Raw genomic sequence first — 23,494 nt, 5'->3', positions numbered from 1 at the left:
CGCAGAGCGCAGCGGTCAGCCCCGCGGCCGCGCACTGGGGCATGGAGACGCCGTTAGGAAACGCTTTATGGGTCTGCAGCCTGCCCCCACGCCGCGAGCACCCGGGCGGGCCCGGCCACGGGGGGAGGCAGTCACGTACATGGGTTAAAAAAGATTTACAAAGGGGGGTTGAAGCCAGGAGGGGGTCTAAACGCTCCCTTCCTCTCCAGGGACGCTCACCCTCTTCCCAAACCGGCTCCCGGGCCCGGCACCCGCCCGGGACGCAGCCCGCCGCGCCGCGCAGAAGGGCTCCGTGCGCTGGCACCGGGCCGAAGGCCACGGCACGGCCACGCCAGCTCTCGCCGAACGAACGCGGCGGCAGCTCCACGGCGTAGGTCTGAAATCCAGCATCGCCCGGCGGCAGCAAAGCTCGGCCCTGCCTCGGGCTCCCGGGCACCGGAAGAGTCAGGTCTTTGGCAGCGTTTGCGCTTTGAACCTCTCAGCGCTGTGATATGTGTCCAATAAACTCGTTTGCTGTTTAAAGCCACGTAAACGTTCTCTTGGCCGGGGGGGCGGCTGCGCCGCTCGATCTCCCGCGCCGTGGCCGCGCGCAGCCCCTCGCGCGCACTGGGGTCAGCGCACGGCGCGGGGTGTGTGCGGGGGGCAGGCCGGAGCACGACGCGCCCCGGGACAGCTGCAGCACAAAAATACAGGGGCTGTGTCGCGTCTGCGTGTGGTGCTTAAAAAAAGAATCCTTAAAGCTCAGAGATGCCGGGGGCTGGAGAGGGCTCACGACCCCGCGCCCGCGGGAGCGAGCCGGCCCCTCGGCCGGGAGACGCCCCAGCGCGGGGGCAGCATCCCGAAACGGAGGCCGAGGAGCAGCTCGTCGAGGGTCCCAGGGCGCGGGGCGAGGACACGAGGGTCCCCGGCCGCTGGGGAAGGCAGGGCCGGCCGGGGCAGCCCGCGGCGGCCCCTCCTGCCCCTCAGTTCATGAACTGGGTGTAGCCCTCGGCCCCCGTGACGATGACGTCCATCCAGATGCGCATGGCCTCCGCGGAGGGGGCCACCATGTAGTAGAGGCGGTCGTGGGTCTTGACGCAGAAGGTGAGGGCGGGGTTGGGGCTCTGCAGAGGAGATGACAGGGTGAGCTGGGGCCACCCGAGCCGCGGCACAGCCCTCGCCGGCTGCGTGACCGTCATCTCGGCCGGGGACAGTGCCCCAGAGCCGAGCCGGGCCGGGCCGGGGCCTCACCTTAGCAGCGCTGCGGAGGTGGTCGTAGTAGACCTCCTCGATGGCTTGAAAGTAGATGACGCCCTTGAGCTTCGTCTCGTGTTTGTCTGCGCGAGGGAAGGAACCACATCAGCGTGGTGGCGAGGGCACGGCGGGGGCGCGGGAAGGGCAGCCGGGCCGCCGGCGGGGGGACTCACCGACGTAGTAGGAGACTGTGCGCTTCATGCGGTCGAAGACGAACCAGCGTTTCTTCCAGGACTTGATCTTGCCCCCCATCTTGACCAGGTACCCCTTGCACATCTTCTCCGTCAGGATGACGTGGTAGCAGGTGTCCACGCTGTGGCCCGAGGACTCGATGTGCAGCCGCAGGTCGAAATCCTCCTTGCGGATGGGGAGGTACCGCGTCAGGGGCCGAGCCTAGGAAGAGCAACGCAGCCCTGCAAACGGTGCCGGGGCCGGGCTGGCGCGACGCCGGCGGGAGAGCCGCACGACATGAGACGAGGCCTCGGCCCCACGGCTGCCGCACCTGCGAGAAGTGCTTCTCCCGCATCTTGACCTCCTTCTCCACCAGCTTCTGCCGCCGCGCCGTCTCGTCCTGCAGCCTCCGCTCCAGCTGCTCCCGGCGCCGGCGCTCGTCCTCCAGCGCCTGTCGCCGCAGCTCCATCTCCCGCTCCTGCGGGCACGGAGGCGCTCAGGCCCGCGCGCTGGGACCGGCACCGCCGCCCCGGCCCTGGTCTCGGTCCCGGTCCCGGCCCCGCCGCGGCAGGCGGCACCCGCGGCCCTGCTCACCCGGGACTCCATCAGCCGCGACTTCTCCGCGTGCGCCTCCTTCAGCATCTTCTCCATCTCCTCGATCTTGCCCGCCTCCATCCCGCTCGCGCTGCAGGACAAGCGGAGCTGCCGTCACGCGTGGGCCCTGCACGCGGAGCCCGTCCCGGTGCAGGAGCGGGCGCCGTTTGGGCAGCGCCGGCCCCGTCGCAGCCGGAGGGTCCCGCAGGGCGCACCGCCTCCGGCGAGCCCCGAGACGCCTCCAAGGTGCCCACGGGGCTCCCGTGCCGAGCTGGCCACGTCGCCCCCGTGCAAGCTCGTCCCTCCGGCTGCCGAGCCCCGGGGCTACCTGGACACGTTATCGGGCGAGCAGGCCGAGTTGTTGCCCGTGGAGATGCTGGTCTCCACGCTGTCCGAGCTCTCCAGGCTGAGCGTGTCGTACGCGTGGTCCAGCTCCTCGGCCCGGGCCCCGAGGCCGTGGTGGTGGTGGAGGATGGAGTGATGCACGAGCGGGGCGTAGGCGGCGGGGAAGGGCGGCTGCCCGTGCAGGGCTTCCCACTGGGACTGCGCCTCCGCCGCCGCCCTCTGCTTCAGCTCGGCCAGGCGCCGCTTCTGCTCCTCGATCACCTGCTGACCTGCAGCCCGGGCGGGAGAGCAGAGGCCGCTCAGCGCGGCGGGCGCCCGGAGGGGCACAGACCGCGGCCGGGAGGGTCGGCAGGGCCACGCGCCCGCTGCAGCTGCGGAGCCCTGCCCGGGTCTGCCGCAGCCTCCGGCGCCCCGCCGAGCCCCGCTCACGCTTGCGGGGGCAGCGCGCCGCGCGCCCGGCTCCGGCAGCGCCTTGGCGGGCAGCACGCCGCCAGCGGGCAGCGGAGGGCAGAGGGCTGCCTGCGAGGCCAGCAGCGGACGGCACCGCCGCGGAGGGCGGCGGCGGGGGCTACGGCCCGGCTGGCTCCCCCCCTCTGCGGAGCCCCGGCCCGACCTGCCCCGGGAGATGCACGCGCAGCCCGTGCTGCTCCGCAGGGCGGCAGCTCGCAAAGGCCGGCCCGAGGGCTGGCGTCCCGGCTCGAGCTCAGACGCGCGGGGGGGCAGCTGGGGCTGCACGTGCCAAGCCCACACGTCCAGCACGCCATCCCAAAGCCTTGCGAGCAGGAAGACCTGGCCCAGAGGGTCCCGTGGAGCTGGGACGAGGCAGCAGGCTCCTGAGATGCTCCCGCTGCCCAGCAGGCACAAACGTCAGGATGGGCTCGGAAAGCAGCGGGAGCCCCCAGGACCGGCCGTGCGCCTCCTCTGCCAAGGAGGGCCGGCCCCGGAGACCCCGCACACGCTCCGAGCCCCACCGCCGGCTCGCCTCCACCATTCCAGGTGAAACCCGGTGCCGGCAAAGAAACCGCGGCGCAGGCAAAGCGCGGAGCCGACAGCAGCCCTAACCGCCCCGAGCACGCGGGAGGGGACGGAGCAGCACCGGCAGCCGGCTGACCCGGCCGCGTCCTCGTCGGGCGCAGCAGCGAGCAGCCGCTGGCGTGCCGGGCAGGGAGCCGGGCTCCCTCCGCGGGGACCGGCCCTGGCTCAGCCCTTCCTCGCCGCGGGCTCCAGCAGGGCAGCGGGCGAGCGCGGGGACTCTGCGCCGTGCGGCTGGGCTGCAGGGGCCCCTCCGAAGCAGCGCGGGTGCCGTGCACACCCCACGGCTGCTCGTGCAATGCGCCGGGAGCTGCAGACCCACGCGGCGGGGCCAGGCCGCCCTCCCCGCAGCCCCACGGCACGCGCGGAGCCGGCACTCACCCTTCTGCTGCAGGGCCAGCTGGCGCTTGGTCTCGATGTCCTGCAGCGTGGCTGCCAGGTTGCGGGGCAGGCTGCCCGTGCCGCCGGGGGGGCCCTGGGGGCAGGACGGCACGCGCTGGGCGAAGGGACGCCTCCGGGAGCGGCCGGCGGGGGGGCTGCAAGGGCCAGCCCCCGCGTGCCGCCGGCCCCGCAGCCCGCCGGCCCCCCCCCGGGCCCCCCCCGGCCATACCTTGGGCGAGGGGCTGCGCCCCAGCACCGAGACGTTGAGCTGCGAGGACGAGGGGGTCCCGCTCTTCATCCGAGGGGCAAGGGCGCCCGCGTCGCTCTCCATCTTGGCACGATAGACCTGGGCACAAGCGGCGGCGCTGAGAGGGGAAGGGGGGCCCCGCAGCCCCCGGACAGACGGCTCGGTGCAAGCCCTCCCCAGCCTGGCGCTGCAGAGGCTCCGTCCCACGGCGGCAGGAGGGACCGCGGCCCGGGGACGCGCGGGCTGAGCCTGCGGCGGAGGGGCAGAGCTCACGGGAGCAGGGACCGTCCCGGCTGCCGGGCTCCGCGTGGGTCTCGGGGCCCCATAGAGGCCGGCGCTGCCCCGCGAGCCCGCCGTCCCCGAGGGGAGCCCGAGCCTCCCGGCGCAGCTCGAGGGCCGGCGGCGCAGTGCCGGGACGGAGGAGGACGCGCAGCTCGGGTCGGAGCAGGCAGCCTCGCGCGGCCGTGCCGCCGCTCGGCAGCCCGCGGCCCCCCGCACACCACGCGCAGCCCGCGGCCGGACCCGCCGCCCCGCGCCGGGAGCGGGGCGTTACCTGCAGAGGCTTTTGAGAAGGGTGAGCTTTAGCAGGCAGTGGAGGAGGGGAAGGAGGAGGAGAGACAGGGGAGCAGGCTTCAAAGCCAGCCATGACCTCCTGGTACCACTTCTCTAAATCAAGGGCTGGGAGCCACCCCGGGCCCCCCTGAAGCTGCTTCTCCATCTGAAGAGAGACAACGCGTGAGACAGGAGGGGCACGGGCAGGGAAACGCAGCGAGAGGGAGGCGTGCGCCGAGAGCACCGCGCCGAGCATCCCTGCCCCGCGCCCAGGCCCCAGGGCGGGCTCCAGGGCGAGGGGGGAGCGCAGGACACGAACCTCTGCGGAGACGGAGGGAGAAGAGAGAGGCGGCGCAGGAGGAGGAGGAGGGCAGCCCGAGGACGGAGGGGCACAGCCCGGCGGGGAAGCGGCGGGGGCGCGGGCGCTGCCCAGGATCCCCGCCAGCTGCTCGACGGTCACGTACTGGGCAGAGAGAAGCAGAGTGAACACGAAGAGGCTCGGAGCAAGGACGGCCAGAGGGACAGACCCACGCGGGGACGCGAGCAGGCACCTCCGGAGCGCGGCCCCCAGGCACAGGGTGCAACGGCCACGGAGGGGCCGAGCTGCTGCCGGCAGCGCGCCGGGCGGGAACCCGGCAAGAGCTCCACCTGACCGCTCCCACCCCTTCCTCGGGGCGGGGGGCACCACGGCCACAGCCCCGCGGGTGCCTTCCCCGGGCCCAGGCCCGGCCCTTCGGCGGACTGGCCCGCTGGGCACGCCACGCCACGCCGCGCTCCTCAGCCCCCCGGCCGCCGCGCTAAGGGGCAGCCCGCTCCGCAGCGGTCGGCAACGCTCCCCGGCAAGGAGACTGCTCGCGCCGGCCTCGCCTCCCCGCTCGGGCGCAGCCGAGTCGCCCGGCCGGAGCAGGGGCGAGCGAGGCGGCCGCGCAGCCGGCCGGAGCAGCGGCCGGGGCGGGCAGGGAGGCAGGACGCAGCATGCTCTGCGGCGGTACCTCGTCGGCCGCGGGAGGTACAGCAAGCAAGAAAGAGCGAGGCGCGGCAGCAGGGGCAGCAGCGGGAGCTTTAGTGTCCGGGCGGGGGCCGCACGCACCGCTGTAGAACCTGAAAACGTCAGACAGCCTCATGTACTCCTAGAAACCCACGGCGGAGGAGAAGGAGGAGAGTTAGACCCAGGCGCTGGCCTCACGGCACCGACCGCAAAGCGGGAACAAGCCTCCCCGCGCTCGCACGCGCCTGCCCCGCCTCCGCCGGCCGGGCCTCCCTGCCTCGCCGGCCCCTCGCGCCGCTGCGGCCCCCGAGAGCCGCCCCGGGTGCCCGGTGCCCGGCCCGGGCTCGTCCCCACGGCGCCGGCGGCAGGCGCTCCGCAGCCAGCCAGCACGGCACGGGCTCTGCCGCCCCGGTGCCCGCCGCTGCCAGGGGACACGCTCCACTGCACACGGGCACCGCAGCCCGGGCGCTGCCCTGACACCGCGAGAGCGCCGTACTCGACACGCGGTGCAGCCGCCACGGGCAGCCCCGGCGGCAGGGGAGCCCCGGCACCCGCGGACACCAGTTAAAGCGAGAGCAGGGGCCGGCAGCACCGCCGCCGCGCGCGATGCAGCCCCGCGGCGACGTGCCAGGGCCCCGCAGAGCCTCGGCGCCCAGCGGAGCATCCCGCGGCCGCCAGCCCGGCCCCGGGGGCTGCAGCAGCACCAGCACCCGCCGGGAAGCTCTCCACTCTGCAACGGAGCCGACTGCCAAGGACCCGCGCGGCGCAGGCAGAAACTCAAGCTAAGCACCCTGCCAGCCAGCTTGGCAGCCGCTTCTGCTGCTCTGGCCCAAAGACTGCCGTGACTCTGGGGGCTTGTTCCTTTCTGGGGGCGGCCAGGGCAGCGGGAGCCGGAGGGACGCCGCGCAGGAGTCCCCAGGCGGCAGGTAGGCGGGTGGGAGGAGGGCAGCGCAGACGCCTCTGCAGCGCAGCAGCGCGCTGGGGCACAGCTCCGGGCTGCGGCAGGCGGCCAGCGGCCAGAGCCGGGGTGCCGAGCCCGCTCGGGACGGCCGCGGGGACCGAGCAAGCTCAGCGAGCAGCTGCAACGAGCACCCAGCTCCGCCTCGGAGGGTTAACGCACCGGGCGGCTAACAGAGCAAACCCAGCCGCGCCGTTTCCGCGTGCTTCCCTGCGGGCTCGAGCCCTGCCCAAAGGCACGTTAGTCTGTTTAAGGGGGCTGGTGGCCCCCGCGGCCGCCGGGCCGCTTGCCGGCCTCCAGCCAGGCCCCGCGCGTGCCCCGGGGCGCAGCGAGCGAGCGAGCACATGCGGTTAGTGCCGTTACCTCTTGCGCCTTGGGGTGGGAGCGGGCGGAGGGAGGAGAAGCCAAGGAGGCTGCTCCGGGCAGGGGGCCCAGGGGCTTAGCCCCCTCCAGCAGCTCATAGGGCTCTGAGATATGCAGTGTCTCCTGTTGGAGGGCAAAGAGCAATGGGCAAGGCGGGCGCGGGCACGGCGCGGCCACGGGAGCCCCCGCCGCCCCCCAGGAAGCAAGCGGTCCCCGGCGCAGCAAGGAGAAAGCCCCGCGCTCCCCCGGAGCTGCTGGGACGAGGGCGGCAGCCTGGGATGCCCGGGGCAGGCGGTGCCCGGCCGAGCCGGCAGCCGGTCCCGGCGGGCAGGAGCGGAGGAGCCCTGCGCAGGGAGGCCCGGCAGCCTCCGTGCCGCCAGCGCAGCCCCGGGGACCGTCCCCCGCCCCCGGTTACCTCTTTGAGAGCTGGCGACATTTTGGGGAAGCTCCTGCCGCCCGTGACGAGGTGGTACCGCCTCTCCAGAGACGCCAGCTTCTCCTTCTCCTGCGCGCGCAGCGGCAGCGGCAGCGGAGACAAGGGCAGCAGTTACTGGCACTGCGGCGCCGGGACCCCGGGCTCCGGAGGCGCCGAGCGGGGGTCCAGCCCGGGTTCCCCCCCGAGCAGAGGGAGCTGCTGGGGCCGCACCACCAGCACGCACGAGGGCTGCCGCGTGCCCGGCCCTGGAGCAGGGGCCGGGGCGCTGAGCCCCCCGTCCCCCCCGGCAGCAGTACCTTCTGCAGCAGCTGCAGCACGCCGCTCCTCTCCCCGGCCAGGCGCTCGGCCTCCTGGGCGCTCTGCAGCCGCACCTGGGCGGCCTGGGCATCCAGCGCGGCCACCCGCTCCTGCGGGGCGAGCCGCCGGGATGAGCGGGCGCGGGACGCAGCGGGGCCGGCCCTGCCCACCCGCCCGCCCAGGGGCTGCCCCCTCCCACCTTCCTCCTGGCGATGCTGCGGTGGCACTCGGCCCGGCTCTGCAGCAGCTGCTGCCCCCGCGCCTCGCGCTCCTCCTCCAGCCGGCTCTCCTTCTCCAGCTGCTGGAACTCCAGGTCCTCAAAGAGCTTCGCCTCCGTCTCCAGCGCTTCCGCTTCCTTCGGACACACAAGCGCGGCGGCTGCTCAGCGCCTGCGGCCGGGGCGGCGTGGGGACGCGGGGACCGCATGCCGGCCGGGCAGCGGGCAGCCGCCTTCCTGGCGGAGCAGGCGGGGACGTGGCCCGCGCTCAGCACCCACACGGGCAGCCCCCGCCCGCCTCGCTGCGGAGGAGCCGGCCAGCTCAGAGCAGCCCCTCCGCGGCGGCGGCAGAGCCGGGACCCTCGCCCGGCCAGGCGCCTCGGGGACGGGCTCCCCACGGCGAGCTCTGCCCCGCGGCAGCGGCACGAGCAGGGAAACGCAGCGCGCTGGCGCGGCCGCCGACGCACGGCCCCGGCCACGCGGGCACCGGGGCAGAGCCCGGGGCGGGTGGGCGCCGAGCCGCCGGCGACCCGCGGCCCCCGGTGCCCTCCGCCCCCGCAGCCCGGCGCAGCTCCCAGGCTGCGCTCAGCTCCGTGCCAGCCGCCGCAGCGGCCGGAGCCGTCGGCACGGCTCTCCTCGGCCGTTCCTCCTGATGCTGGAGGTTTCCCGCGGGGACGCGTCTCGCCCTGCGCCCGGGGCGGTGGGCGGAGGGCAGCGAGCCGCCCCCGCGCCAGCCCGGCACCGCGCCGCCACGGACCCGCCGGGCGCTCCGCACGCCTCGCCGCGGGCAGCGCCGCCGCAAACCGAGCACCAGCGGCAACGCAAAGCGAGCGGCCCGCGTACCCAAGCGCCTCCGGGCAAGAGCCGAGCGCAGACCCGCACGGCGACGCACAGCGCCCCGACGCCCCGGGACGGGTCCCGCCGCGTCCCCGGGCCCCAGGGCGGCCGCACGCAGCAGCCCTGCTCCGGAGCATCCCGGGCCGCGGGGAGCCGCTTCCCCGCGCCGGCAGCCCAACGCAGACCCGGAGCCGGGCGGGATTGCGCCCGGGACCTACCGAGACGGTGCACGGGGCGCCGGGAGCCAAGCGTGCGGCGCGGCCCCCGCTGCCCGGGGAGAGCTGGCCTGCGCTGGAGCAGGGGCAGGCGGGCCCCGGTCCGCAGGGGGGGCGAAACACTGACCCTTCTCATCTGGTCCTGCACCTGCTCCCGCATTGACTCAGGGCAGTTAGCGAGCTGGCTCTTCGACTCAGCGTAAAGCGCCCGCAGTTTCGCTAGCTCCTTCCTTTCTGCATCAAGCTTTGCCCTCTCCTGAATCGGGGGAGAACAAAACAAAACAAAACAAAACACGAAACAAAACAAAAACACAAAACAAAAAAAAGAGAGAAAACACACTTCTCAAATCCGCGCCATGCAGAAGCTGCAGAGTTAGACAGGGGCTCAGGCGGGGAGCAGGGGCAGAAAGCCGCGGGGAGTCGGGAAGGCAAAGGCGGGCGCCGGGGCGGGCTGCCTGGCCGCGGCCGGCGCTCGGAGCGGAGCTCAGTCTCGTGCTGCGCAGCGGAAGGCCCAGCCCCACGGAGCGGCCCCGCTTCTGCGGGCGGCTCTGCCGGGTGGGCGCCTGTGCGGCCCTGGGCCATCACGGCACTCCCAGGGCCCGGCCGTCGCCACGGGCCCCTGGCATCGCTGGGCATCGATCTTGGGGATATCGGTTATACGTTTGTTAACGAGCACCCAGACCGCGGTCAATTAACCGAGCGGCCGCCGGCCGCCCTTCTCCATGGGAAGGGACGTCGCAGCGCTTTGGGTGCCCGGGGCGGCAGGGAAAACGAGACTGAGATCCGATCTCCCCTCCGTTAGTAAGCGCTTTGCTCCGCTGGCGCTCCAGAGCTTTCCAGGCTTCGCTGCGGCAGGTTAGTGATGGAGCAGACACAGACAGCGGAGGCCGCGGAAGGAACCCGGGAGCCCCAGCTCCCTGCCCCGGCCCCGGCGAGCGCAACGCCCTGCGCCCTGCTCGAACCCGGGAGCTTCACCCGCTCCGGGGCACGCGGCACCGCGAAGGCCTGCCCGAGCGCGTCCCGCCTCCGGGGCCACGTTTCACGAGCATCGCCAAGCGGCCCCAGGACCGCACCGCCGCGGCCGAGCACCGCTCGAGAACCGCAGCACGCCGCAGCCGGAGACGCGCTCCCCGCGCGAACACGCCGCGCTGGCAAAGGGCGGCACGGGCGGGCGGTGCGGGTGCCCCCGCCCCGCCGGGGCCTGGGCCAGAGGCGAGCTGGGGCAGAGGCAGGGCTCGGCGGGGACCGAGGCTCGGGGCATGCGGAGGGGGACTTTGGGGAGCACCGTTAGAGCAGGTTAGTGCAGCCTGGTTAGGAAAGCAAACGGTTAAGCCAGCCGGCTTCGGGAGCGTGATTTCTTTTCGCTGCTCTCTCAGCTCTGCACAGGGTCGACTTTCACTAGAGACCTTACTAAAGGGCCGGAAAACCGAAGATCGAACCAAACCAGACCCCAAACGCCGCGGGGGGATGCTGCGCAACGCCCAGCCCCGGGACGTGCCGACGGCAGCTCAGCCCCCGCGGCCCTAGCAGCCGAGCGACGCAGCCCGCGGGCGCTGCAGCCGCGTGCCGCCCCGCGGCGAGGGATGAGCTCCCGCAGCGCCGGGCACGGGGTCCCGGCGGAGGTGCCCGCCGCGTGCCGGGGGCTCGCTGGCGGGGAGCAGCACGCCGGTGCCGGGCACGCCGCGCGCCCGCTGCGTCCTGACTGGGTGCACTGGGGCGAGGCCGGCAGCCTGCCCGCAGGCGCTGCGGCACCCAGGTCCCTGCCCAGGGCAGGGCGCGTCGGCGGAAAGGCGACCTGGGGTCTCCCCTCGCGCGGAGGCCGCGGCAAACACGAGTCCGGGCGCGGGAGGCGGAGCGGGAGGCGGGCGCCCAGCCCGCCCGCCGAGACCTGCTTCCCAGCCACGAGCTGGGAGCTCAAGGACCCCCCAGCGGGTCCCTGGCCGCAGCGGGAAGATGCTGCGTCGAAGACGAGCCGGGCCTCGCCAGCCAGCTGAGTGCTGCAGCGTTCACCAGCACCACCGCGCACGAGCGCTCGAAGACGCCCTGACAGCAGGAGACCCAGCACGCTCACCGCAAGCCTCGCTGCCCCGGCCGAGGCAGGGCGCAGGGAGCGCGCGGCCCCCGACCCGGCACCTGCCCGCTGCAGGCGGCGGTCAGCGGGGAAAGTCGGCGGCGCTGCATCCCGGCCGGAGCCCACAAGTGCCAAAGACGACCACCAAAACGCAGCCCGAGCGTCAGGGCTCGGGGAACGCCGCGCCAGCCCCAGGCGGACGGACAGACACCGCCACGACGCGAGCCCAGAGCCCAGCCGCCCTCCCTGCTCCGCGCAAGCCAGCGGCTCCCCGCTGCAGGTGCGACCGCCTGGGCGAGCCCCACGGAGCCGGCGCTGCAGGTGCCGCCTCGGCAGACCCCAGGGACGGGGCAGCCTGCTCCCCGGGCAGAACTGCTCGTTACCTTGTCCCGCTCCTTGCGGATGCTGGAGTCGAGGTGCGAGAGCTTCTCCTGCAGCTGCTGCACGGCCTCCTGCTCCTGCTGCAAGCGCGCCAGCTCCGACTCCCGCTCGCCCTGCAGCAGCGCCCGCTCCAGCTCCGCCTGGGCACACGGCCGCGTCAGGATGACGTCCCAGCCCTCCGCGGCCCTCCCGAGCCCGGCCGCGACAGCCAGGCGCGGGGCGGCAGGAGGTGCCCCCGGCCCCTCACCTCTCGCGACGTCTCCTGCAGCTGCTGCTCCAGCTCCTTGACGCGGCCCTTGAGCTCGTCCAGGCGGCCGAGCACGCGGGCTCGCTCCTCCTCCAGCCGGTGCGCCTCCGCGGCCCGGGGGCCCGCCAGCTCCTCGTGCTGCGGCGGGGCAGGTCAGCGGGGCACGGCACAGCGCGGCGCGGCCCCCGCGGCACGGCCACCCCGGCCCCTCACCTCGTGGTGGGTGCTCTCCGTGCTGCTGCACTCCTCCTTCAGGTTCTCCTCGTCCGACCGCTCCAGGCTCTCCCCGTGCCGCAGGGGCGCCTGCCGCCCGGCCGGCCCCTCCGCGGGCTCGGCGCCGTCCGGCCTGGTGTACTCGGCGCAGAGGCTGAGGATGGTCTCCAGGCGCTGCCGCTCCTGCGGGGAGGCACCCTCAGCGCTGCCCCGCAGCACCCTCGCGCCCGGGCCCAGCGGCGGGCAGCCGTGCGATGCTGCCGCGCCCTGCCGAGGGCGCACGCCAGGCAAAGCCCGATGGCCGCACGCACGCACGCGCGCCCGAGCGCCCCGGCTCCCCTTCCGTCCCCTCCGCGGCTGCACGAGCATCCCGCGGGCCGCTGCAAGGGACGTGGCTGCACGGGGGCAGCCGGCCCTGCCGAGACCTCCGCGGCTCCGGCCCACCTGCGGGCACCGCGCCGGCGAGGGAGCCGCCCGCGGCCGGAGACAGGCTAATTAGAGGCAGCAGCGCCGGCCGCGCGCGGCTATTTCTGGAGGGTGAATCAGGCCGTCTGCGCGCAGCGTGAGTCAGGGCTGAGCAAACGCGGCTCACCGGCCTCCCCCGGCCCCCGCTGCCGGGGCAGCACCCCACTGTGCCGTGGGGCCATGCGACGCCGCCAGCCCGCACCCCTCCCGCCGGCAGCGGGGCTGCAAGCCCGGGGCGACCGCCGGGCGCCAGGGCTGCGGGTGCCACTGTCCTCCCCGGAAAACCAAGGCGGCCCTGCACGCCGGCCGCGGGAGCAGAGGGGCCGGCGCGGCGGCACGGCGCCCGGGCTGCAGATGCACGGGGCGAGCCCCACCCAGGCAGCTGCTCGCTCTATAAAAACCCTGTCGCGGGCCCTAAATATAGCGGCGCCATGCCCACAAAGCCTCCCCTGCCGGGAACAGCATCCGCGCGGCCCTCGCCGGCCACGAGGCACCGCGGCTTGCAGCGAGGGGCACGCGCCAGCCCGATGCTGCTGCTGCTGCTGCTGCTGCTGCTGGGCCCCGGCCGGGCCGGTCTCCGCCAGCCAGCTGTGCCCGCACGGGAGCTCCAGCTGCCGCCCCTCGCCGTAATCCCTCCGGATAAGCCGGGAGCCTGTGCACGTTGTACGCAAGCCGCTGCTAGCAACTGCAGCGAAATCCCCGGGAGGAAAGGCCCGGATGGCAGAGCAGCGGGAGCCCGCGGCCGTTGCAAAGAGCGTGCCCAGGCTGCGGAAAGCCGGGCTCAGCCCGGCGGAGACGCGGTGCCCGTCCCCGCGCCCCGTCCCGCCCCGTCGGCGGCTCACCAGGCGCTCCATCTCCTGCTCGCGCATCCGCTCCTGCCGCTGCCGCCGGTGGTACTCGAGGAGCTCGTCCTCGTTGTCGCTGATCTCGGTGATGCTGTTCTTGCGCTCCCGCAGCCCGGCCGGCGGCCGCAGCTCCGCCGAGAGCTTGCGGGGGGCGCGGGGGCTCTGCCGCGGCGAGGGCGCGGCCGGCGAGCCCAGGCCGTACGCGGGGCTGGGGGCGGCGGCGGGGCCGGGGCGCCGCGCCGGGGGCAGCTCGGCCGCGGGGCTGCCGGCCCGCGCGCTCCTCCCCGCCGGCTCCTCGCGGCCGCGCCGCCGGGCGCGGGGGCTCTCGGGGACGTCGCGGCCGGGCCGCGGCGGCGGGGACGGGGACGCCGGGGCGGGGGGGCCGGGCAGGGCCGCGGCCCGGCGCGCGGGGCAGGGGCTGGGGGGCGGCAGGTCGCGCGGGCTCTCGGGGCCGCGGCGGCCCGGGCGCGGGCTCTCGGGGGGCTGCAGCCCGCGGGCGCCCGGCGGCGGGGCGCGGGCGGGGGGCTGCCGGGGGGCCGGCGGGGCGGCGCGGGGGCTGCCGGCGCCGGGCGGCGGGGGCACGGCGTGGCCGTAGCTGGAGGAGCGCGCCGGCACGGCGGGCGGCGCGGCCGGGCAGGACGGCGGGGAGAAGGGCGGCGAGGCGGCGTCGTGGCCGGGGCCCGCCGAGGCGGCGCCGGGGCTCAGCGGCGGCGAGAGGAGGCAGCGCCCGCCGCCGTTCACCGCGGGGCAGCCGGGGGCCGGGGGCGGCTCCTCCATGGCCAGCGAGTCCATGATGTCCTGCAGGTCCTTCTCGATGGAGCTGACGAGGGAGCTGTGGCTGGGCCGCGGGCGCTGCGCCGGCTCCGCGCCGTTCACCAGGGCCTCGGGCTCTGCGGGGAGACGGCACGGGCCTCAGCCGGGCGTCGCGTTGGCACGGCGCTCCCCAGGCACGGTCCCCCGCGCCGCCGCCTCCGGGCACGGAGACGCCGGCGGTATCCGGCCCGGTGTCCCATCACCCGGGCAACAGACACCCGATAGGGCTCCGCAGCACGCAGCACGCGGTGCCGGCCCTCGCCGCTGCCCGCGGCATCCCGCCCGCCGGCACCGCGCGGGTCTGCAGCACGGGCTGCGCTCTCACGGCCAGCTACCGCGAGCGCGGGACCGATCGAGGGCCTCGTCTGCTCGGATGCTCAGGGCCGGCCAAGCTCGGTTCCTTGCCGTTAAACCACCCGTCCCTCACACGCAAGACTCGTGCCCGCATCCACCCGCGGCATCGCGTCCCGAGGGCGAATGCACCGCCGGAGAACCACGCTCCTCGCCCGAGGATCCCCGAGCACCCCGCGTGCCCCTCGGGAAAGCGGGTCGCAGCCGCCGCTCCGGCACTGCGGCACGGCGAGGGCGAGCGCTGCCCGGGCTCGCGGCGGCAGCCCGGGGGGGAAGGAGGCTCGGCCCCGCGGACAGACGCGGCGAGATAAGCAGCCGGCTGGATTAAGCGCCGCAGCCAGGGAAACGGCCTTCGAAGCCTGCCTGCAGCAGCCCTGCACGTAAACACCGCTCCGCCGGCGCCCCGAGGCCCCGGCACGGAGGGGACGGCGTCTTTGCCGGCAGCACCGTGGCCCTGGGGGCGAGCAGCCCGGCCGGAGCTGGCTCGGGAGCCGCTACAATTAGCCTCTTCTGAGGCAGAATTAATAATTAACAAACGCCAGCACAGCTGCCGGGCTGAGTCAACAGCGGGCGCGGGAGCGGGGGAGCGGCGCGGCTGGCACGGGCGCTGCTGGGGAGCGCGGCAGCCCCGGGAGCGCTCCGGCCCCTCCGCGGCGGAGCCTCCCGCAACACGGAGGGGGGGACACCGCGCCGCAGAAGGGGTCACCTACTTGCTGCGAGGCCGTAGAGGGCGGCGGGGCCCCGGCCGCCGGCGGGGATCATGCTCTTCATCCACTTGGCCTCGGCAGGGTGGTTGAAGCGCAGGAAGGTGGCCTGGCCCAGGCAGATCATGCACCCTGCGAGGAGAGCGCAGGCGGCTCGGAGCCCGCGGCTGCGGGAGCCCCGCGGCCGCACCGCGCCAGACCCTGCCTGCACCGTGCTGCGCCGCCCGGCCCGGGAGCCGTCCCCCGCCGTCAGCCGGCGCCGCGGGCAGGGCTGGAATCCAGGTCAGCCCCGGCGCGGCGGCAGGCAGCGCGGCTCTCGCGGCGCAGCTGGGGTCTGCGCCCGCCGCGCCGCGTCGGAGGGGAGCTGGCAGCGCTCCAGGGCCGCCAGCGGCGGACAAGACAGCTCCTGTCTGCAGCGGCACAGCGCCTTTTCCCGGCCCGGCCCGGCCCGGGCGCCCGCGCCGGGGAGCCGCTGATCAGGCACCCGCGAGGAACGCGGCCGCGGGCGGGGGCAGGCCGCGCCGGCACAGCACGCACGCAGCGGCCCGGGGCATCGGCTGCCCCCGCGGCCCTGCGAGCAGCAGCCATGGCCTCTCGCGACCGCGCGCACGCTCTGCCGTAAAGGCAGCAGCACCTGGAAGCCAGCGTGCCAAAGTCCCGCTGCCTGCCCAGGCGGGGCCGGCTGCGGGGTGGGCGCCTGGGGGGCGGCCCCTGCCCCCTGCACACCCGCACCGCCCGTGCCCCTTGCAGCAGCGCCTCGGCCCCCTCCCCGAGCCGGGGGAGCCCGAGCCCCCGTGCAGGGCGCGGCGGCGGGCATGCAGCCCGGGGAGGCCGGCCCGGGCAGCGGGAGAGGCTGGAGGCTCCCGCCCGCCCGGCAGCGTGCGAGGGACACGCCCTGCCCGCAGCGCCCCGGGGACGGGCGTGCGGCACGCGGCAGCCGCAGCCCAAAATCCCTCGCAGCCCAAAATCCCTCGCCCGGGAAGGCATGTTCCGGCGCAGGCAGCGCGGCAGCCGCAGGGCCGCCCGCCCGCCCGGGCCGGCGGGGAGGGACAGCTGCACAAGTCAGCGACCGCTCGCGCACGCCGTGGCCCTGCGTGGGCCGGGTCCGCGTCGGCACGGCTTCCCACGGCCTGGGCCGCTCCCCTGCCCGCTCAGGGGCTCTGCGTCCCGCCAGCCGCCCACGCCAGCCCCCACGCCAGGGAGCCGCGCGGACCGCCTCCGGGGCGAGAAACGCCGGGCGCACGCCGGGCGCAGCTGGCAAAGCCGTCGCCGACGCTCGTCGCTCCGCAGACACCCTGGACAATAGCGGTGCTTGTCCGGGCCACGGCAGCGGCAGCTCGGCGGAGCCGCTCTCCCCAGCGCAGCCTTGCCCCGGGCACGCGCCGCCGAGGCAGCCCGGCCTCCAGCTCCCCCGCCGAAAGGCCGGCGAGGCAGCCGGGGCGTTAAAGCAGCAGCAGGTGCTGCGGCAGCGAAATGCGGGGAACGCGGCAAGGGCCCCCGCGGCAGCCTCTCTGCATCGCCAGCTGCGGCGAGACACGACGGCTCCCGCGGGGTCCCGTGACCGCGTTAAGTGCCGGGCGGCCGGCGGCACGGCTCCCCGGGAGGCTCCGGGTCCGGGCTGCCTCCCTGGGCGCCCGCCGCCGGGCCCGGGTCTGCAGCGGCACGGCGCACCGCAGCGCGCGACCCCCCGGCCCTCGTGCAGCCCCGCGGCCTTCGTGCAGCCCCCCGGCCCTCGTGCAGCCCCCCCGGCCCTCGTGCAGCCCCCCGGCCTTCGTGCAGCCCCGTGGCCTTCGTGCAGCCCCGTGGCCTTCGTGCAGCCCCCCGGCCTTCGTGCAGCCCCGTGGCCTTCGTGCAGCCCCCCCGGCCCTCGTGCAGCCCCCCGGCCTTCGTGCAGCCCCCCGGCCTTCGTGCAGCCCCGTGGCCTTCGTGCAGCCCCCCCGGCCTTCGTGCAGCCCCCCGGCCCTCGTGCAGCCCCCCGGCTCTCTGCGACCAATCACCGCCCCTGCGGAGCGGCGGCCGAGGAGTCCGAATCCGGATTCTGACTGCAGCGCAACCCGACACCGCGGCCCACGGACGAGATGGCGGAGGCAGAAGGGGCGCGAGCCCGCGAGGCCGCCCCCCCCGTCGCGCTGCCCTGCAACGTGGTGCTGGAGGCCGCAGCGGCTTCCCAGCCTGGCCGCTGCAACGCCCCGAGGACACGAGGCAGGCGCTTCACGGGCGGAGCACCGGCTCCTCCGCCCCGCTCCCCGAGCAGCGCGGCAACAGGCGGCCCCGCGCCCCGCCGAGCCCCGGGGCGGCCCCGCCGCGCACTCACCGGGCTCCGCCGCGCCGGGCTCCCGCCGCTCCGCGCCGCTCCGCTCCGCCGCCGCCGGGCAGCGCCGGGCCCGCCCCGGGGAGGGGCCGCGCCGGGAGGGGCCCCGCGCCCCCCGCCCGCTCCGCCCCCGCCCCCGCCCCCGCCCGCCTCCGGCCCCGCGGCCCTGGCGGGATGCGCCGCTCTGCTCGGCTCCGCTCCCCTCCCCTCCGCTCCCCTCCCCTCGCGCTCCCTCTCCTCGGGCTGCGATCAGAAAAAATGATTCATTTGGCCGAGGGAGCCGACGCGGAAAACGTGACACCGCGCAGAGAGCGGCGGCAGTCGGCTGAGAACGTGACGGGGGCAGAAGGGCGAGCGGCGCCAAGGCGAGGGGCGCGAAGGCGAGGCTCTGCCCCACCGAGCCGCCCTGGGGCTGCCGGGCCCCGCGGCACAGCCGTGCCGGGCGGGAGCCATCGCCCTGCGCGAGGCAGCCGGCGCGAGCCCGCAGGGACAGGGGAACGGTGCTGGCCGACGGCACCGACCTGACTGCGCACGCGGTGTCACGTCACCCCCGCGCACACGGGGACATCGCCACGGCTGGCCAGCCCCGCCAGGGCGGGAGGTGATGGAGATGCCCCGCGCAGCGTACGCGTCCCTGCAGCGCGGCCCACGCGATGCCCCTGCCCGGCCTCGGCGGAGGCTTTGGCCGGGGCGGCTCTGAGCTGCCTCACAGAGCAATTCTGCTCTTTCACGTAGTTTTCCCAAATCCGGCTCAAAACGTCTGCAGTAACGTGGAAAACGTGCACAACAACGGGGAGAAAGGGCCGACTTCCGCGCCGGGCAGCCAGGCCGGGGTGACGCTTCCCCGCTGCCGCCTCCGGCCCGGCAGAGCTGCAGGGGACGGGGGCTCCTCATCCCGCCCCGCCCCGCCCCGCCCCGCCGCGGCCGCCTACCTTGGGTGAGGCGCGTGGGCCGCTGCAGCGGCACGCCGTCGACGGCGCAGGCGTTGCCGCAGGGGTGCAGGGTGAGCGTGCCCCGCGCGTTCTCGATGTAGCAGTGCTCGGGCGCCAGCCCGGGGCCCTGCAGGACGATGTCCCTCGCCGCCGAGCCGATCGTGGTCCTCCCTAGCAGCAGGAGCAGCGGCTGAGCACCCAGCGCCGCCGCGGCCCCGCGCCCCGGCCCCCGCGCCTCTGCGATCCCTTCTCCCGGCCGGGCCCTGGGCCTCCATCACTGGCCCCGGGAGCACTGCCCCACAGCGAGCCGCCTCGCTGGCTCCCTGGGGCGGCAGAGGCCCGGCAGGGCTCGGTGCACGGGTGGGTCCCCCGGGGATGCCGCGGGAACAGCCCGCAGCTCCGGCCGGTTGCTAACAGCAGCCTCTCGGAGGAGCGGCCGGCTCCCGCCGCGGCGCGTTTCATCTGCTCCCTAATCCCCGGCTGAGCCGCGGCCCCGCGAGCAGCTGCGAGTGGCACCCACCTTCCTCCAGCGGCAGGAGCGTGATGGCCGTGCTGAGGCGGCCGCTGCCCAGGCTCACCAAGTGCGGCTTCTCCGTCTGCACCTTCAGCCCCTTGCCCGTGTCTATGAGGTCCAGGGGGCTGTTCTGCGGGGCAAGGCAGCCGGTCGGGCCGGGCGCGGGGAGCGGGGCGAGCTGCCCCAGCGGCCCGCCGGGGACGGGCCCCGCAGAGCCCATCGGGGCTTGGGCCGCGTCTAACAGGATCGGCGCTGCCAGCCGCTTAGCTCGAGCGGCTTTGCCGCCGATCCCCTAAGAGGATCGGCCGGGAGCGGCCGAGGGCGGCCGCGGAGCGCGGACGGCTCTGCGGAGGGTCCCGCGGGGCACGGGGGGCTCGGCGCTGCCGCAGCCCGTCGCGGGAGGCACGCACGCACGCACCTGGATGATGGTCTGGACCCTGCGGGGCGGGCCGGCGGCACGGCTGGACGCGTCCATGGTGCCCGCGCGCCCGGCGCTCTCCGGCGGGGGCGGCTGCTGCGGGGAGAGGGGCGTCAAGGGGCTCCCCGGCGCCGCGGCCCCTCGGGGCGGGGCGGGGCGGGTGCTGCACGCGCGGGCCCCGACGCCGCAGAGCAGCGGCTGCAGAACCCCTCTGCCGCCCAGGTTTGCGCCCCGTCGTCCCGCCCGCCCCGCTCTGCCGCGGCGGGACGGGTGGCACCGAGCGACGGCGAGCGGTGCACGTGCCTGCCGCGCGCCCACTCCAGCGCCGCCGCCCCCCCGGGAGCCGCCACGCTGCTCCCCCCGCGCCTGCGACCGCGGCAGCCGGGCGAGGAGACGGATCCCGCGAGCCCAGCGCTCGGACCACTTGTCGCGCCTTGGCAGCCCGGGACGGGACGGGACGGGACGCTCCGCGGTTGCTAATTTTACCGTCTGCGTCTGCTGCCCGCGTCCCTCCCTTCCGCTGGGCCTTGCTTCAGCGCTTAACCCTTCCCTGGCGGCCGGGCCGCGCTCCGGGCCGGCATCGCCCGCGGCTGCGGCGGAGGCAGCGCGGTGCCGGCGCCCGGGGAGCCCCGCGGGGAGCGGCCGTGGCGGGGCGCAGGCCGCGGCCTGGGAGCGCCGCTGCCCCGAGCGAGCCGGCAGCACTGCGCGCTCCCCGGGGACGGGCCCGCGGGGACGGCGGGGCTCGGCGAGGGACCCCCCCGCTGCAGCCGCGCCGGGACGGCCGAGCACGGCCAGCCGGGCGCGGGGGCGACTATTACACACTGCGGAAAAAATGAAATGCTGGGAAACGGCGGGGCCGGGTCCAGGGCTGGGCCGGCGCCCAGACAGCTCCGCTCGCTGCGAGCGGCGCCGGCTGCCCCAGACGCACGGCTAACGGGCACCGCGGCGTGGCCCGGCCGGGACCTTCCCACCGGCGCGGCACCGCGCAGGGCAGCGCGGAGGCGGCTCCCCGGCGACGCGCGCGGGGCCCCGGCTTGCCCTTACCTGCCGCCCGGTCCCGGGCCGCCCGCCGAGCGGCAGCCCCCGCGGCAGCGTGCCCACGTCCCCGCGCCCGCTGACGCCGCCGGGCGCCGGCAGGCCCCGAGCCCCTGCGCCGAGGCCCCGCGCCGGCGGCCGGACGGGAAGGAGGAAAGGCAGCGAGGGGCCGGGCTCCGCGTCGGAAGGGACTGGGGCCAAGGTGGGATCCTGCGCGGCGTTAACCCCTTTCCGGCGCGGGGTGCCCTGTCCCCCCACCCCGCGCTCGCCCACCCACCCGCGTGCTCCCCTGCCCAGCAGCTGGGCCGGGGCCCAGGCGTCCGGCGCCTCCCGGGTGCCTCCTGCCCCACAGCAGCCCCGCTCCGCCTGCCCTCACGTGTCCCCGGCCCCAGGGGATGCACTGGCCCCCGGTGCGGTGCGGGTCGGGCCCGGTTGCGCTCACCTCGGCGCCGGGAGCCGCGCGTCCGCTCGCGAGCTGCTGCCGCGGCAGGAATGCAGCGAGGGCCGTGGCCGGCCCCGGCGGCGCCCCACCTCTGCCCGGGACAAGGCGGCCTTTCTTCTCGCCCCGCGGCCGCAGAACGCCCCGCTTGTTCCCGCCGTGGGAAGAGGCGGCGGCAGCAAATGCCAAGGGGTCGGGCTCGGTTTCCGCGAAATAGCAAGCAGCCCCCGCGCGCGGGCCGCCCGCGCTGCCCCCCGGCTCCCGTCCCCCCCGGCCACCCTGCTGCGGGGCGCCGAGGGGAGGAGGAGGAGGAGGAGGAGGAGGAGGAGGAGGAGGAGGAACAAAAAGCCCTTTCTTCTCCCGGCAGAGCCTGGGAGCGAGGCCTCACCTGGGGGACGCGGAGGGGCTTTGCTCCCGCCAGGGCGACCCGCAGCGGGTCCCGCGCACCCTGCCCGGCTGCATCCCCGGGGCACCGGCACCGCGTGCCGGGGGCCGCAACCCCCTCGTGCGCACGAGGGCTGTGCCAACACGGGCTGCTGCCCGCCAGCGCCTGGCCTGGCCCAGCCGCGGTGCAAGCACGAGGCCTGGGAGCGCCCGCCGCCGCGCAGCGCTCGGGCACCCGGGGCAGCGGCCGCGACGGCTGCAAGGAGCCCCGGCAGCGGGGCCGCCCGCTCGCCCCCAGCGCCTCCCCTCCCGCGTGAGTCACGGGAGGAAGCGGGCGCTGCCGAGCTAACGGGCGCACCACGCAGCATCCCCGGCCGGCGGCCAACTTGGCCGCGCGCTCTCGCTCCAGCTGCTCGCGCGCTCGGCGCCGCTGCCCCTTCCCACCCCCGGCCCGGGACGCGCGGGGCCGGGAGGGAGCAACGTGGCCGCGGGCCACGGGAGAGCAGGGGGTCCGGGAGCCCCCGGCACCGCTCCCCGCACCCGCGCCCGCAGGACTCCCCATCCCGCGGCGGCTGGAGGCGGCCGCCTTTCCCACGGCCCCGCGGCCGCCCCCGCCATCCTGCCGCGGTGCTGCGCGCGGGGGGGACCCGGCCCCCAGCCCGCCCCAGCGAGGGGGCGGCCAGGCTGGGCCGCGGTTGCTGGGGAGACACAACACGCCCGGCAATAACAGCGCCGTAAATCCGCCCCAGCCCCGGCGGGAGCCGAGGAATCCTGGCCGCACCCGCTGATCTCAGCCCCCCCCCCCCCCCGACGACGCGCTCCCGCACCGCCGCAGCTGCAGCGGGGCCCGCGGCCGAGCGGCACGGGGGCTCAGCCCGGCTCCCCGCGGCTGGCGGGTCACGGCCCCGGTCCCCCGCACAAACCCATCACCCCACTTTCTGCTTGCTAGCGGAGGGGCAGGGACAAGCCTCTCCCCTCCGAAACGGCCATCGCTCTTAGTCCCGGTTTCTGGCCGTTTTGCAAAGGCCGCTGGGCAACAGCGGCTCGCGGGGGCTCACGCCAACCTGCGACGCCTGGGCGCTCTGCAGCGGCCCGCTCCCGCCGGCGACGGCCCCGCGCACACCGAAGCGCGGCCGCGGGCACGGGCCGCCGCGTGGCAAACCCCGACGTGCGAGGGCCTCCCAAGAAGCGCGGGGCCGGCGGGACGGGCGGGAGAGCAGCTGGGCCGCTTCCCGGGCCGGAGGCAGCCGGCGGGGCCAAGGGATTCCTCGGGCTTCTGGCAGCGGCCGGGGGACGCGGAGGACGCGGCAGGAAGCTCGGAGTAAACAAGCTCCTGCTGCAGGCAGGGACCATTCCCACCCCGGCTCTAGGCCGGCGGGCGCCGAGGCACGCGAGGGCAGACGCAGCTGGGCGCAGCCCCACGCGCCGTGGGGCAGGAGGGTTGGGGGCTGGCGAGCCCCAGCAGCCTCCCGCGGTGTCCGGGGCCCCCGCCGCCCCCAGCGAGGCAGATGCCAGCAGCCGGGTCGCAGCGGGGCTCCGGAGCAGCTCCAGGCCACCCCGCATCCCCAGATGTTGCGACAGCGGATGTTCGTGGCCGAGGGGAGTTTCCTGGGCTCCATCTCGTCCCCCCGAGCTCCCCGGGCTCCCCGTCCCCACGGGCCTGCCGTGACCCCGCCGCACACGGGGCCGAGCGCAGCCACCGGCTCCTTCCCCCTTTCCCACGTCCCCCCGGCGCCTCTGCTCTCTCTGAAGCGGCTCCAGCGCGGCGGTGTCGCTCCAGGACAGGGGTCCCAGGGGGTCCCAGGGGCAGCCCGGGGTCCCGGCGCCGCGCGGCTCTGCCGTGGGAACGCGGCCGGTCTCTCCCCCCACGGCCGCCTCCTGCCCTGCCCCGCCGCCCCGGGGGACGCCGGCTCCGGGCACCCGGGGCGGGTCCGGGACGCGACGGCAGCCCCAGCCCCAGCCCCAGCCCCAGCCCCAGCCCCAGCCCCAGCCCCAGCCCCGCGCTCCCACCTGCTCCCACCTGCTCGCCCCCGGCCCGGCCCGCTCTCACCTCCGCTGCTGCGCTCCGCTCCGCTCCGCTGCGCTCCCCGCGCTAAGTCCCGGCGGCGCCTCGCCCCGCCCCGGTCCGGCCCGGCCCCCGCGCTGGGAGCGGCCGCAACCCCCGCGCCCCGGCCGCAGCTGGGGGCTCCGGCCGGCCCCAGCCCCCGGGGAGCGGCTGCCCGCGCCTCCGCAGGAGCTCTGCTCCCGCAGCAGCGAGCGGACGGGGCGCTGCGCGGGGCCGGGCTGCACAGCCAGGACACATCCCTTCCTCCCGGGCCTGCATCGGCGCGCCGGGGTACCTGAGCCCGGACAAGCACGGGGAAACCACGCCCGAACGCTCACCACGGGGGAACGGGGAAGAACGGGGCATGAGGCAAGCAGGGGAAGGAGCGGGCTAGCACCCTGTGCACTGCCCTGCGATGAGCTTGCCTTGCACAGGGAGACTGCTCACCTGCGGCTGTAACA

At 76.1% G+C, this 23,494-nt stretch overlaps 1 protein-coding gene across 17 annotated transcripts; it reads right to left on the bottom strand.

Moving 5' to 3' along the window:
- Positions 1-48: 48 nt before the first annotated feature.
- Positions 49-23,097, bottom strand: LOC112991635 (pleckstrin homology-like domain family B member 1). Of its 17 annotated transcripts, none has more exons than XM_064504112.1 (25): positions 23,040-23,097; positions 19,132-19,227; positions 18,720-18,843; positions 18,200-18,370; positions 14,963-15,088; positions 13,086-13,978; positions 11,779-11,961; positions 11,566-11,703; positions 11,321-11,458; positions 8,994-9,122; positions 7,797-7,952; positions 7,597-7,707; positions 7,280-7,369; positions 6,865-6,987; positions 5,548-5,685; positions 4,875-5,018; positions 4,557-4,721; positions 3,986-4,102; positions 3,757-3,850; positions 2,327-2,612; positions 1,999-2,089; positions 1,736-1,882; positions 1,407-1,626; positions 1,231-1,316; positions 49-1,103 (listed from the first exon to the last, which is right to left on the bottom strand). In XM_064504112.1, exons 2-25 carry the CDS (start codon positions 19,186-19,188, stop codon positions 963-965), a joined length of 4,068 nt encoding a protein of 1,355 aa, XP_064360182.1. In that variant the 5' UTR covers positions 19,189-19,227; positions 23,040-23,097; the 3' UTR covers positions 49-962. The 17 variants fall into 17 exon arrangements, with proteins under 17 accessions (XP_064360182.1, XP_064360188.1, XP_064360184.1 ...); XM_064504118.1 differs by having other exon boundaries at positions 19,132-19,224; positions 23,040-23,058; XM_064504114.1 differs by lacking the exon at positions 23,040-23,097 and adding an exon at positions 20,994-21,118.
- Positions 23,098-23,494: the final 397 nt, after the last annotated feature.

This window comes from Dromaius novaehollandiae, unplaced genomic scaffold (assembly GCF_036370855.1).
Source record: "Dromaius novaehollandiae isolate bDroNov1 unplaced genomic scaffold, bDroNov1.hap1 HAP1_SCAFFOLD_84, whole genome shotgun sequence".
Lineage (NCBI taxonomy): Eukaryota > Metazoa > Chordata > Aves > Casuariiformes > Dromaiidae > Dromaius > Dromaius novaehollandiae.
This window is presented reverse-complemented; position numbering and strand designations above follow the sequence as displayed.